The sequence below is a fragment of the Cornus florida genome, unplaced genomic scaffold (genome assembly GCF_030987335.1).
Source record: "Cornus florida cultivar Cherokee Brave unplaced genomic scaffold, ASM3098733v1 CherokeeBrave_3.0.0_Hap2_Chr06, whole genome shotgun sequence".
NCBI classification, from domain to species: Eukaryota; Viridiplantae; Streptophyta; class Magnoliopsida; order Cornales; family Cornaceae; genus Cornus; species Cornus florida.
In genome coordinates, this window is record NW_026775576.1 from 104,621,328 (window position 1) to 104,633,955 (window position 12,628).

General features: G+C 37.5%; 1 protein-coding gene across 1 annotated transcript; it reads right to left on the bottom strand.

Moving 5' to 3' along the window:
• Positions 1 to 505: 505 nt before the first annotated feature.
• Positions 506 to 11,784, bottom strand: LOC132313594 (cycloartenol-C-24-methyltransferase-like). Its single transcript, XM_059812430.1, has 13 exons — positions 11,126 to 11,784; positions 6,750 to 6,810; positions 5,493 to 5,566; positions 5,336 to 5,420; positions 5,163 to 5,218; positions 4,736 to 4,790; positions 4,543 to 4,590; positions 4,270 to 4,353; positions 4,022 to 4,138; positions 3,599 to 3,682; positions 3,009 to 3,134; positions 1,084 to 1,181; positions 506 to 910 (listed from the first exon to the last, which is right to left on the bottom strand). The coding sequence occupies exons 1-13, from the start codon at positions 11,251 to 11,253 to the stop codon at positions 856 to 858; spliced, it is 1,071 nt and encodes a 356-aa protein (XP_059668413.1). The 5' UTR covers positions 11,254 to 11,784; the 3' UTR covers positions 506 to 855.
• Between the last annotated feature and the right edge of the window lie 844 nt (positions 11,785 to 12,628).

Sequence of the window (12,628 nt, forward strand, 5' to 3'; positions counted from 1 at the left end):
GAACCAGACAACCAGTTTCACGGGCAAAAGAAACCCAACTTTGATATAGAATTTTGATAGGAATCCCCAACCTCCTGCTAATAGTTGTAACACCATGTCTTACAATTTCCCCCGCAAGAGTGATAGAAGGCACAGTTTTGATGCACCCATCGAATCTGACGGTACAAACATGAACAAACAGAATGTACAGCAGGCCGAAGCCACAAACAGGACCAAGCCTTACAAAAACAGAATGTATTTCTAGGGAAAAAACTAAACTACAATTACAGAGAGAGAAAAGTAGACATCTTTTTTAGCTATAGTTAATCAGACAATTTAACTTGTCAGAGGCTGACATTGGCAATTGTTCAATTCAATGAGATATTATTCTTGACACAACTAAAAAAGAAAAAGAAAAAGAAAAAAGAAAAAAAGTTACAAATTTGTCTGTTCTCTGTTTGGTGTTTTCTTTTTCGATACTCATCTCATTTCTAGAACTGTGCATTCACAACATGAAACCAAAACGAAAACGAAGGACTAAGCCAAAAGGCAAACCTGGGTCATTAATAATTAAAGAAAATCAAATGCAAATTATGCAAGACACTGAAATTCAGTAACAAGAGGAAAAAAAAAAAAAACAGCGGCCACTGCGATATCGGTTCGGGGAAGGCGGCCTCGATCTTGGCATGGCGACGATTGTTTTGGAGAACGAACCACCATCACCACCACCATGCCAACATTCTTGCGGCCGCCGGTGGCCGGGAGAGTCCAGTTGGACCAAATCAATTTCTAGTCACATAAGAGAAGTGATGTAGTAACTGAATCACAATGTCTCTCATAAACCTTGTGAAGCTTCTGCTGCATTAGCATTTTGACCTACAAAAGAGGTTTCCGGGCCAACAAGAAGTAGAGCGGTGTAAAAATCCCCTTCCTGATTGAAAACAATAGCATCAATGTTCAATATCACAATTAATCAAAAGCTGCTAATAGAACCCATTTTTAGATCGAGGCATAAACATGGTTAAAGATAGGACACCACAAATACCTAAATATTTTGAAAATCAGAGATCAAGGATAGAGGTGATTTAGAGAGAAAGAACTCACTTTCCACCTTCAACAAGTGCATCTGCTGCTTTCTCAAGGAAAGATTGAACCTTCTGACTTCCTTCTGGAGCAAGCCCCATAAACTCCAAGGTTTTCACCTACAAAGAAAAATCAATTGTTGCTTATAATTTTCTTCAACACTAACTCAATACAACTCTTTTCTTTTTTTTGTTTTTTTTTTTACCCTCGCAATAAAAACAGGCATACGGCATCTACAAAGAGCGCAAAAAATGACCGTACAAAGACAAACAAATCATGAAGCAAGAGAATAAAACTGAAGAACGGGCTCCAGATTTATTAAGAAACAATGCATCAGCGGAAACCACCAAGGGAGGAAAATAGCAACGGGAGTGACCCACAGGTTAGGCCATCGTCAAGACAACTGCTCCAAGGCTGCATTCACAAGGTACCACCGATAGGGAAGAAACCTCCCCAAACCCCGCAAAAGAGGCGGGGAACACAAAACTCACATAGAGGCGGGGACCAAAAAACCCGACATAGATCGGAGATCTAGCCAGAAAACAAAAAGTAGATTTACCCCGTCAAGCCAGAAACAAGCCGAACATGAGTAGATCTAACAAATTAACGACAAAACGGCGTAAAAAAACCCACCCACTGAACGACTATGTACAACACGCCGAGTTTATTAAGCGGTGGGAGGCGAGGATCGGCACCTCCCCGCCCTCATGGGAGGGGGTGGGGAGCAAAACGGAGGGAGAGAACGAAGGGGGCGGCTGGGTTTAGAGAGAGGCAAGAGAAAAAGTTGTGGAGAGAGAAAGTCTTTACTGACTATAATGTCTATTCAACTCAACACAACTCGACAAAGCCTTTTTCTTAACTACTTAGAATAGGTCACATGAATCCTATTTCTCCATTCCACTCTATCAAAGACCTCAGTCAAATCACATGTTGTCATATTGTTTCTTACTAATTCTATCTACATTAACTTTGGTCTTCCCCATCCCTGGCATTACCTTCAATGTAAACTATGTTACTCTTCCTAACTAACGCACTTAGTAATCCCCTCTGTACATGTCCAAACCATTTTAATCGATTCTCTTAATTTATTTAAAATTGGTGCCTACTTCAACCATCACATGAATGTTCATTTCTATTTCTATTCTTTCTCGTCTTACCCCACATCCATTTCAATATTACCATTTCTGCTACACTCACCTTATGCACATGTTGTTTGTTAGTTGCCCAACATTTTGTTCCATGAAGAATAACTGGTCTAATCGTTATTTTATTTTATAAAACTTCCCTTTAAATCTTAGCGGGATATGCCAGTCACACAAAATACTAAATGTACTCTTCCATTTAGCCCACATGGCCTTTATTTTCTTCAACATTTCTCCAACATATTTAATACAGAAGCAAGAAAAGAAAATCTAGTATTATTTACATTTTCTGTATCCACATAGAGAGAGAGAGAGAGAGAGTTACTATAGCTAATAGTTATGTTTGCTCTAGTTTTCAAATAAATAAAAACAAGATTTCTTTCAGTTTTCTAGAACACAATTTTCAAAAAATTATCAATCAAATGAATTTTTGAACCATGTTATGTCTTTCTTTGATAACAGAAAACTGTTTTTGCATATAACTCAACCAACCAGTTGTTACAATTCTCTATGTTTTTCCCGATGGTTCTATCTCTTGCACAAAGAAGGTAAAGTTCAAAGTAACACAAAGTATAATCACAATTTGGAGAATCTGTAGATATTTTGGTGCCTTGTGTTCCATAAAAGTAAAAACACAATAATGCTTCATCTGATTACAGAGAATAGAATAGAAAGATTATTCTCTTAATATTTCTTATCCTTTTGCTTGCTATATCATTAACTGATAGTAGTTCTTACAGAAGATCTCACAAAATATATATCATTGGAAGTCCCATGAGAAAGGAAAGCAATTGTACATCTTACCATATTTCTTGTGATGAAACGTCCAAAAGCTGTTACTCGAAAGTTGCTTAGCGAGAATTGACTTTTATCCAGAGGCAAATACCAAGGAAGAGGTGAGTCCACAGCAACATCCTTCTCCCATTTAACCTTTCATGGTAAGAAAAGAAAGAAACAAGAGGGGGGGGGGGGGGGGGGGGGGGGGGGGGGGTGGGTGGGTTGTGTGGAGGGGAGGAGAAGCAAATATTTGCAATTTAATGCCCAGATACCTATCAAGTATAAATTTCAAATTTGAGGGCTTTGAAATTTGGAGGAGTACTGAATCTGAAATACTAAAACTAAGGTTGTAAATGTTTGAAGTACAGACTTTGAGCAAAGGTGTTAACAAACAAAAACCAAGAAGAAGAAGAAACAAAATTCTTTAAAACCAAAAATAAGAAGCAGCCAAATGGTGCAGTTTCAGAAAACAATTCATTAAAATCTTCAGAAACATAACGCTACCCACTTCCCAAACAAGTGTTGGAGGAAGTGATCTTCCCTCCCCTAGTAGCCATTTCCAGTTTCTTCAAGTTAAACCAAGAGATTTGTAAAATTTCAATTATCATCTTACTAACCTCGAAACCTGCAAGTTTTAAAGCTTCAAGACATTGTCCCGTTGACCTGATGTCAGGAAGTCCATTTCCAAGCTCAACTTCCCCCTGTATTCATGCAAGTTTGTTATACTAGAAGCGAAAATATAAATCAAAAGAAAGTGCCAGAAGATTTGTAATTTTCCTATAGATGCAATTTTCTTTTGGCATGAGCTAAACATTACCTTGCTGCGATACAAATGTTAATCCCATTTATGATGAACATGAAGAGATACAGTGACTATACCACTAGGTATCAAACAAACGGAAAATTGAGGATTTTTTTTTTCTTTTTTTTTTTTTTTTTTTGTAATTGCAGGAATAGAAACACAGAGAAGGGGAGAAAGAAGATAGTTCAGGTTATGGAGCCCATGCCTCACAGTGCAAACAATCAGTTGGGTAATGTACCTTGATCCGCTGGTGCTCTTGGTTGTTCGGATCAAATGAATCAGTGATGCACCACTCATAAGCAGCAAAACACTGGCCAGGCTTCAACACTCTGTAAATCTCCTTGTAGCAATCAAACTATTCAACCACAGAATGAGGATTTGAGTTATTGGTAAAAAGTCTAGAAATATACAACCTTAATAGGTAACAGTGAGCAAAGCATAATCACAGAATATTATGATCCAATAGAGCATTCTAACATGACATACCACATCTGGTGCATGACAGGTAGCTTCTATTGCAAATATGGCATCAAAACTATTGTCAGAGAATGGCATTTTCATGAAGTCAGCCTGCAATATCATGAAATAAATACAGCCCAGGAGACAACAACTTTCAGCAATGGATAAGGATGCCGCATGATAAATCATTAACAATCATATAAAAATTTCTGGGACAACAAAAGCACTGGGAAAAACACTTTTAACATATAGATTTCATTGTTGGCAAGTGAAATTGCATATGAAGTCACAAAATATAACCTTCACATAGTTACAGGTCTTTTCCACTCCTGCAATGCGATTCAGTTCCTGAAAGCAACAAAACTCATTAAAACATTTCAATGTTTGTGAAAAAACAGAGAGAAAATAACGGATTGTTAACTTTAACTATAATGATCAAACAAAAGACAGATGTAGAGTATATCTTGGTCACGCATGAATGACCATTACTTACCGTTCCCCTTGTGATTTGAAACTCATTGTTATTTATCCCTGTAACAAATGTATCACTACACATGGTAATTAATATCAGTGCGATCTCTTGGAAATGAATAATATTTAAATAGAAAAATATAGGCAAAATAAGCTTAAATTTCTTGTTCCCCAGAATATCCCGAAAAAATTGATTTAAAAAAAATTAAGGAAAACAAAAAGACAAAAACTCTCTTAGCTATCTGTAAGTGGAACTTATATTATCAGGATGCGTTATGGCTGGAATACTAGGAGAAACTCAGAAAAGTTAGCTACCTACTCTTATATCTTACTACTGCCAGCGTATCAGGATATGGTGAAATGAATACCCATGCTTGAGCAATTATATTTCATGAATCAGAAGTCTCCGGTGTATTAAAAATACAGTTAAATCCAAGATTCAAAGTTACCAGAATCTAGCAATTTCTCTTAGGGGGCCCCCAATTCCACATCCAACGTCCAAGACCTGCAAGCGAAAGATCAAACCTCAATAAGAAACTTGTGCCAAAGGAAATAGATTTCCATGTCTTGAAAAATTCACTATGCTAAGTTTGGGAAGAGGGGGAGGGGGGTGGAAATGCACCTTCTGTCCCTGTTTTAGACCTAATTGCAAAGCAAGAAAGTGCTCATGCCGCTTGATGCTCTCTCGAAGTGATTCCCCTTTCCATCTGCAACGCCTTCATACTTGAAAGAAGGAAAAGAGGCCCAAACAGTGCATGGTAATAAAAATTATCACTCACCTTGGTGCAAAATGGAAGGACTCACCCCAACCATATTCATAAAAGCTTGTCACTAAATCATAATATTTGTTGACCTGAACTCCGGAAAAATGCAGCATATAAGAACTACTTTTATAAGTACAATCAACACAAAAAAAATAAAGGTGACTGATCAAAGAATTATAATTGAAGGGCACAGTGAATTATATTTGAAATCCATAAAAGATGACAATAGAACAGCTGAAATGTACTCATCTGTTTTCAGGATCCCAATCATATAATATGAAACAGCTATTTAACTATAATTTTGAAGATTAAAAAATTTAGTATTCAAAATTCAAAGCCTTAATTTTGAAATTTCAGAACTTTTAAACGTACAAAAACATGTAAACAATAACCTCCTGGGAAGCTTCCCTATACATGTTTCATTTCTGCAGGACTAAATGGAAGATATTACTTGGGGAAAAAAAAGGAAGATATTACATTGACCAATTTCTATATAAAATTGGGAACTTTCTCTTGTTTTACAAATGCAATTTTCTGAACAAAATTTCTTAAGAAAACATATAACTTCACACCATATATGCCAGATTTAAACTTAAGCTCATGTTCCAATTTTACCTTTTTACTTTATCTTTTTTTATTTCTCTTTCGTTTTTCCTTTTCTATACACAATCTAATGTTCCATTGTGTACAAGGAAAGTGTGACGGCTCAGACAAATGAAATTGACCATCTGAACATTGCTTTAAACATTTTTTATATGGTCAAAAGATAAGGATCTGTGATAAATTGGTAATAAGCTCAACCAAGGAACAAGTCAAAATTTATTAAGATAAAGTTGAGACTTTGCAACTTGTTAAATTTGACTGTAGCAGAGATTATTAATTAAGTCCAACTACACACGGATTTTCTTCTTGCAACAACTGAAACTAAGCAATCATGAAGCTTATGGTTTTCCAGCAAAAGAACAATTGGCACTATAAGCTCTCATTGCACAGCCAATTGGCATAACTATTTAACGTTAAAAGTTCTAGGGAACAAATTTTTTTTTCAAGAGCTCAAGGGAACAATTGACAAGGGGGAAACAAGTGAGGGAAAAAATTGCAATAAAACTCTTCCCCACCCCAAAAAAGAAAAATAAAAATAAAATGAAGACTACACTATGATACTTCCAGTAAAAATGTGTAACTGACTTCAAAGCGATTGGGTATAACTAATATCTAATACATAACTCTAAATCAATGGTTTTCTATAGAAGACAAAGTAAATTCTCTTACCATGTCAATGTAGTTAGTTTTTCTCTCATCCTCATCCCCAGCCACATAATACTTCTCATACCTAGATTATTGGACAAAAAATCTCATCACAAACCATTCAACGACACCAACAAGACATGCATTATATATAAAGGATCCATTGGAACTGCTACTTAAAATGCAATCCGATGCTATCACTTCCACTGGAAGATGAATGTGTCCAAGTCGTAAGAATAAATACATACGAAAACAACAAGAATTTCATATAAAGGAGAAGGCAATGTAAGAATTTTTTATAAAATATGTGCACTAGCATTGTCATTATATTCTGGTTTGTGAAAAACAAGATTGATTGGAATGCTTGAAGGTAGAGAGAGTGCACCAGATAAGCTCATTATTTTTTATTGCGATCGATAAAGTCTGCTGAGCTTAGTGCAACATAGCTATGCTGGATTGCATAGTGTTAGTATGATGTTTCACCTTTTTGGTAGCAATCCTTTATGGGTTAGGATTGCATAAATAATATCTACATGTATTGGGTCTGTACCAATTCTCACTCACAAAAAATAGTAGTAATTCTGCATTAGATTCATCAATATCTTACAAAGGCTAAGGATCTCTTGCAAATCTCTTCTATGGTTATTCATATCGCACCCATCAATATAAATACATTTCTTGTACACACATGCTTATAGTTAGGGTAAGAATTTACCTACACGTTTTACATGCAATTCATATTATGATAACCGGGTATAACTAAAATTACAGCCTTCTCATAATCAACGCAATTCCCAATACTTTCACACTCAAAGAAAGGGACCTGACTATTTATTGTTGGATTAGCATTTCGGAGGAGTCCCATTGCTTTTTGGAGCAAAAACCTGTTGGTCCCAAAACTTTTGGGCTGAGAAAAATAATGCTGAAAATATAAACAATAAACGATGCAGAAAAATAAAGAATCAACACCAACGATATACATGGAAAAACCTTCCAGTGTAGAGGGAAAAAACCATGGGGCAAACTGACGATAATCTCCACTATTTAAATCATGTAGGACAACGTTGTTCTCAAGACATACGCCCAAAATTGAGAAATTACAATCACAGGAGAATAACAAGATAAAATATCTTTCTTTACCACAATCAACCCTTCCCTAACAACCCGTTGGAAATACTCAAAGCAGTAGTAAAATAAGACCTTCGCAAATCCGCGAAGAAGCCAATCTCTCCTCTACGTCGGTGTACTCCACCGTCGTAAATCGCCTCACAAATTGTTATTGCCCCAAAAAGAGTAGTCTTCTCTATCACTTTATGTTTCCAAAACCTAACAAATCGCGTAGTGCACCAACTGCACATTGGGCAAACCGTGCACTCTCCACACGTGGGTGGAACCCCACAATTCTCCCCCTCCAGTCCTCCACCCATGAGAGGAAGAACCACCATGCACTCCTAGATGGAGCGCATCCCCGCCATCTTGGCGCAAAACTTAAGCTTCTCACTCGGAACTACTTTTGTCAACATATCAGAGACATTCTTGTCTGTATGAATTTTCTTCAATTGTAGCAATTGTTTCTCAATCACCTCACGTATCCAATGATACCTAACATCGATTGTGAGAGAATGATACATCACATTCTTGCTCAAGTCAATAGCACTCATGACTGTCATAGAATACTACGTATTCTTTTTGCTTTAACCCCAATTCTTGAAGGAACTGTTTCATCCACAGTAATTCTTTACTGGCTTCAATAACAACAATATACTCGGCCTCAGTTGTAGACAAGGCAACACACTTCTACAATTTAGACGGCCGTCAAGGTCACCTGCCATGTCTGTATCTGTGTAACCCTCCAAGACTGGTTTTGAATCCCCAAAACATAAATATAAATTGGAGCTTCCTCTCAAGTATCTGAAGATCCATTTCACTGCTTCCCAGTGTTCTCTGCCAGGATTTGAAAGAAATCTGCTCACCACACCAACTGCGTGAGCAATGTCTGGCCGTGTGCACACCATTGTGTACATCAAACTCCCAACAACGGAGGAGTACGGAATATTTTCCATTGCATCTTTTTCCCTTGCTGATAGGACACGAATTCTTATTCAACTTGAAGTGACCATCAAGCCCACCTTGGCATTTTTCATGTTGAACCTTTCAAGCACCCGTTCAACATATCTCTCCTATGATAACTAGAGCTTCCTATTTCTTCTATCTCGGGATATTTGCATACCCAAAATATGTTGTGCAGCTTCCAAGTCTTTCATGTCAAAGAACCTAGACAATTGTTCTTTTAAGCTGCCAATAAGCTTACCATCCTGTCCGTTGCAACACTCTTCACATAATGACTGCAACATCCTAAGTCCGAACCATCGGCTCTGATACCACTTATTGAGCACAGCGGAATCAATAAATTAAATCAGAAGAAGAAAAGTGATTCCAAACTACAACACAAGATTTTTACACGGTTCACCCAAACTCGGGCTACATCCATGGATGAGGAGATTTCATTGTTACAAACACACCCGGGCTACATCCATGGATGAGGAGATTTCATTATAATTTGTAGTGATGTTACAAACACGTAAACTCTCTCTACCCATTGTTCTCACACCCTCGCGAGCCACGTTTCTCTCCACTCATACTCTCAACAATAACCATGTATCTATTTTATAAACCCCAAACCTAACTCACTGGCAGAGTTATCTAAACATTACACAATACAATAGGACTCTAAAAATAGACACGTAATCATAATAAAATTTGAGACATCATTATCCTAACAATCTCCATCAATCAACATTTTCCATGCCAAGCTGAATCTGACAACTCACCCTGGTTGTCCTTAACCCCACCTTTTCCATATATCTCATCACGATTACGTCTCACTCTTTTCCAGCGTGAACCTACTCTTCTTTTAGGTTGGGAGCAAACCTTGGCTGAGAGCAAAACCACTATCCCCTTTTCTGGGCTGAGAAAAAAAAAAAAACCACTCTTCTTTTAGGAAACCTTGGCGGAGAGCAAAACCATAATCTCTTTTACGGGCTGATAATGAACCTTGACGATGATTGTGACTGATTGACTCCACCTGCAACTGATCGTGACTGATTGACTCCACCTGCAACTAAACCCGCTTATTGAGATTCCTTGTGTTTTATGGATCTTCTTCACATAAGAACTGCAACATCCAAGTCCAAACCATCAGCTCTGATACCACTTGTTGGGCACAGCGGAAGCAATAAAAAATTAAATCAAAAAAAAATTGATTCCAAATCACAAACACAAGATTTTTACATGATTGGGCTACATCCATGTATGAGGAGATTTCATTATAATTTGTAAAGATGTTACAAACACAAACTCTCTCTACCCATTATACTCGCACCTTGTGAGATTGGCCTTACGGGCTACACGTTTCTCTCCCCTTGTGAGATTGCCCTTACGGGCTACCCACTATCTATTTTATAGACCCTAAACCTGACCCAAACCTAACTCACTGAATTATCTAAACATTACACGATACAATACGAAATCATAATAAAATTTGAGACATTATTATCCTAACAATCTCCACCTTGACTCAACTTCACGTCAATCAACGTTTTCCATGGCAAGCTGAATCTGACAACTCACCCTGGTTGTCCTTCACGACTCCACCTTTGCCATATATCTCATCACGATTACGTCTAACTCTTTTCCGGGCTGAGAGTGCGAACCCTTTCTTCTTTTAGGCAAAGAGCAAAACCACCATCCTCTTTTCGGGGCTGAGAGAACAATCCCATTCTTCTTTTAGGATCTTGGTTTAGAGCAAAACTACAATCTCTTTTCCGGCCTGAGAGATAACGAACCCTGATGATGATCATGACCGATTGACTCCACCTGCAACCGAACCCGTTACAACACTCGTTGAGATTCATTGTGTTTTTTGGATCTTCTCCACATAACGAAGATTCCAAATCACAACACAAGATTTTTTCATGGTTCACCCAAACTCGGGCTACATCCTTGGATGAGGAGATTTCATTATAATTTGTAGAGATGTTACAAACACGTAGACTCTTACTCATACTTTCAACAATAACCCACATATCTATTTTATAGACCCATACCTAATTCAGTGGCAGAGTTATCTTAAACATTACACCATACAATAGGACTCTAAAAATAGAGACGTAATCATAATAAAATTTGAGACATCATCATCCTAACAAAACCAAAGGACTTTTTCACTTTCCAAACCAGAAAAGTAGTTCAAAAATGAAGATTAGCACTTAATAAGAACAATTCATAACCAAAATCCAATAACCACCCATCTATGTCAAAAAGGAAGAATGTGATAATATATATATATATATATATATATATATATATATATATATATATTACAGGCAAAGAGCATGTACTTTTTCACAGCTGAAAGTACTTCATTTTTCTCAATCTTGCCGCCAACACCAGAAGCCAGATCCAATGCTCCAGATTTAGACATCTGCAAATCATGAAAAACACACAACAGAACCGAGAGTGAGAACATGGAATTTTGGGTAAGAATCCACAATTTTTTTTGGTAAGAATAAAAAAAAATAAAAACATAAAATGTATCAAAATGTAATGATTTTAGCGAGCCAATAGAGGAATAAAACTAGGTAGAAAAATGAGAAATTGAAATACTGAATGTTTACTAATCTAAGATCAATCAGTTATCAGAGAGGACAGCTTACATTCAGATAAAAAGTTTCACTGGAAAAAAAAAAAAAAAAAAAAAAAAAAAAAAAAAGAGAAAAGAATGAGTTTCAATAATATTCGGGGAGAAGCCTAAGGCAGGAAAAAGCAAATTGGTCGCTGCTCAGCAATTAGCCTCTTTAAAAAATATTTTGAAGTTGAGAGACAGAGCGCCCCTTTCAGTTCTCTACTTCAACAGCAAAAAACGAAGACCTTAAAACTGTGTCGTTTCCTAGTTAAAGGTTTAAATAGCATAAATGGAAAAATAGAAAATAAATAAATAAATAGTAGGGCAAACTACAATAACCTCCCCTGAAGTTTGGACTAATTGCAACTAAACCGAAAGTTTGCCATTTTTTTGCAAAGACCCCCCGTTGTCAGATTTTGTTGTGAATTTATTTATCTACCCTCATTATTATATTATAAAAATAATTAAAATATATAAATATATCAAATGTCAATTTTACCCCCTATACTTACAACCCCACATTTGTTACCTAGCATCCTTAAAACAACAGCTCCATCAATCTCTAGAGTCTCAGCTCTCCATTAATCTCCGATCTCTCTTTCAATCTTTGGGTGCAACAACAGCCGCGCCACCACTATCGTAATCCCCATTTCGTCAACCACCACCACCACCATGGATTCCGCACCATTCCACCTCCACAAACACTGCCACATCCCCGAAAGCATCACCACCAAATCTGGTCTCAAAAAGTGCTCCCCCTAAAATTTTTAATTCTTTTTAATTTAGTGTGGAATCGGTTTCCAAATCTGGTCTCAAAAAGTATTCCCTCAAAAATTTTGACTTTGAATCTTTCTTCATCCACATCGTCAGCGCAGGCTGGGTATAAAGGAAGGTTCGGGGAAGAAGTCGAGATGATAACTGTAACGACCCGCTCCACCACATGGTATGATATTGTCCGCTTTGGGCCTAAGCCCGTACGGTTTTACTCTTGGGCTTCATCCCAAAAAACCTCATACCAATTGGAGGTGACACACTTACATATAAGCACTTCACCTTTCCTCTACCCAGGCGATGTGGGATTGGGCACCTGTAGCTCGCCAGTATGGTAGCCTGACAGTGTCTCTCGCACCCGCCCACGGCACACCCGCCCACAAGGTCGTCATATTCCACCCCCCTTGGAGGCCCGACGTCCCCGTTGGCACACTTCCGGCTGGGTCAG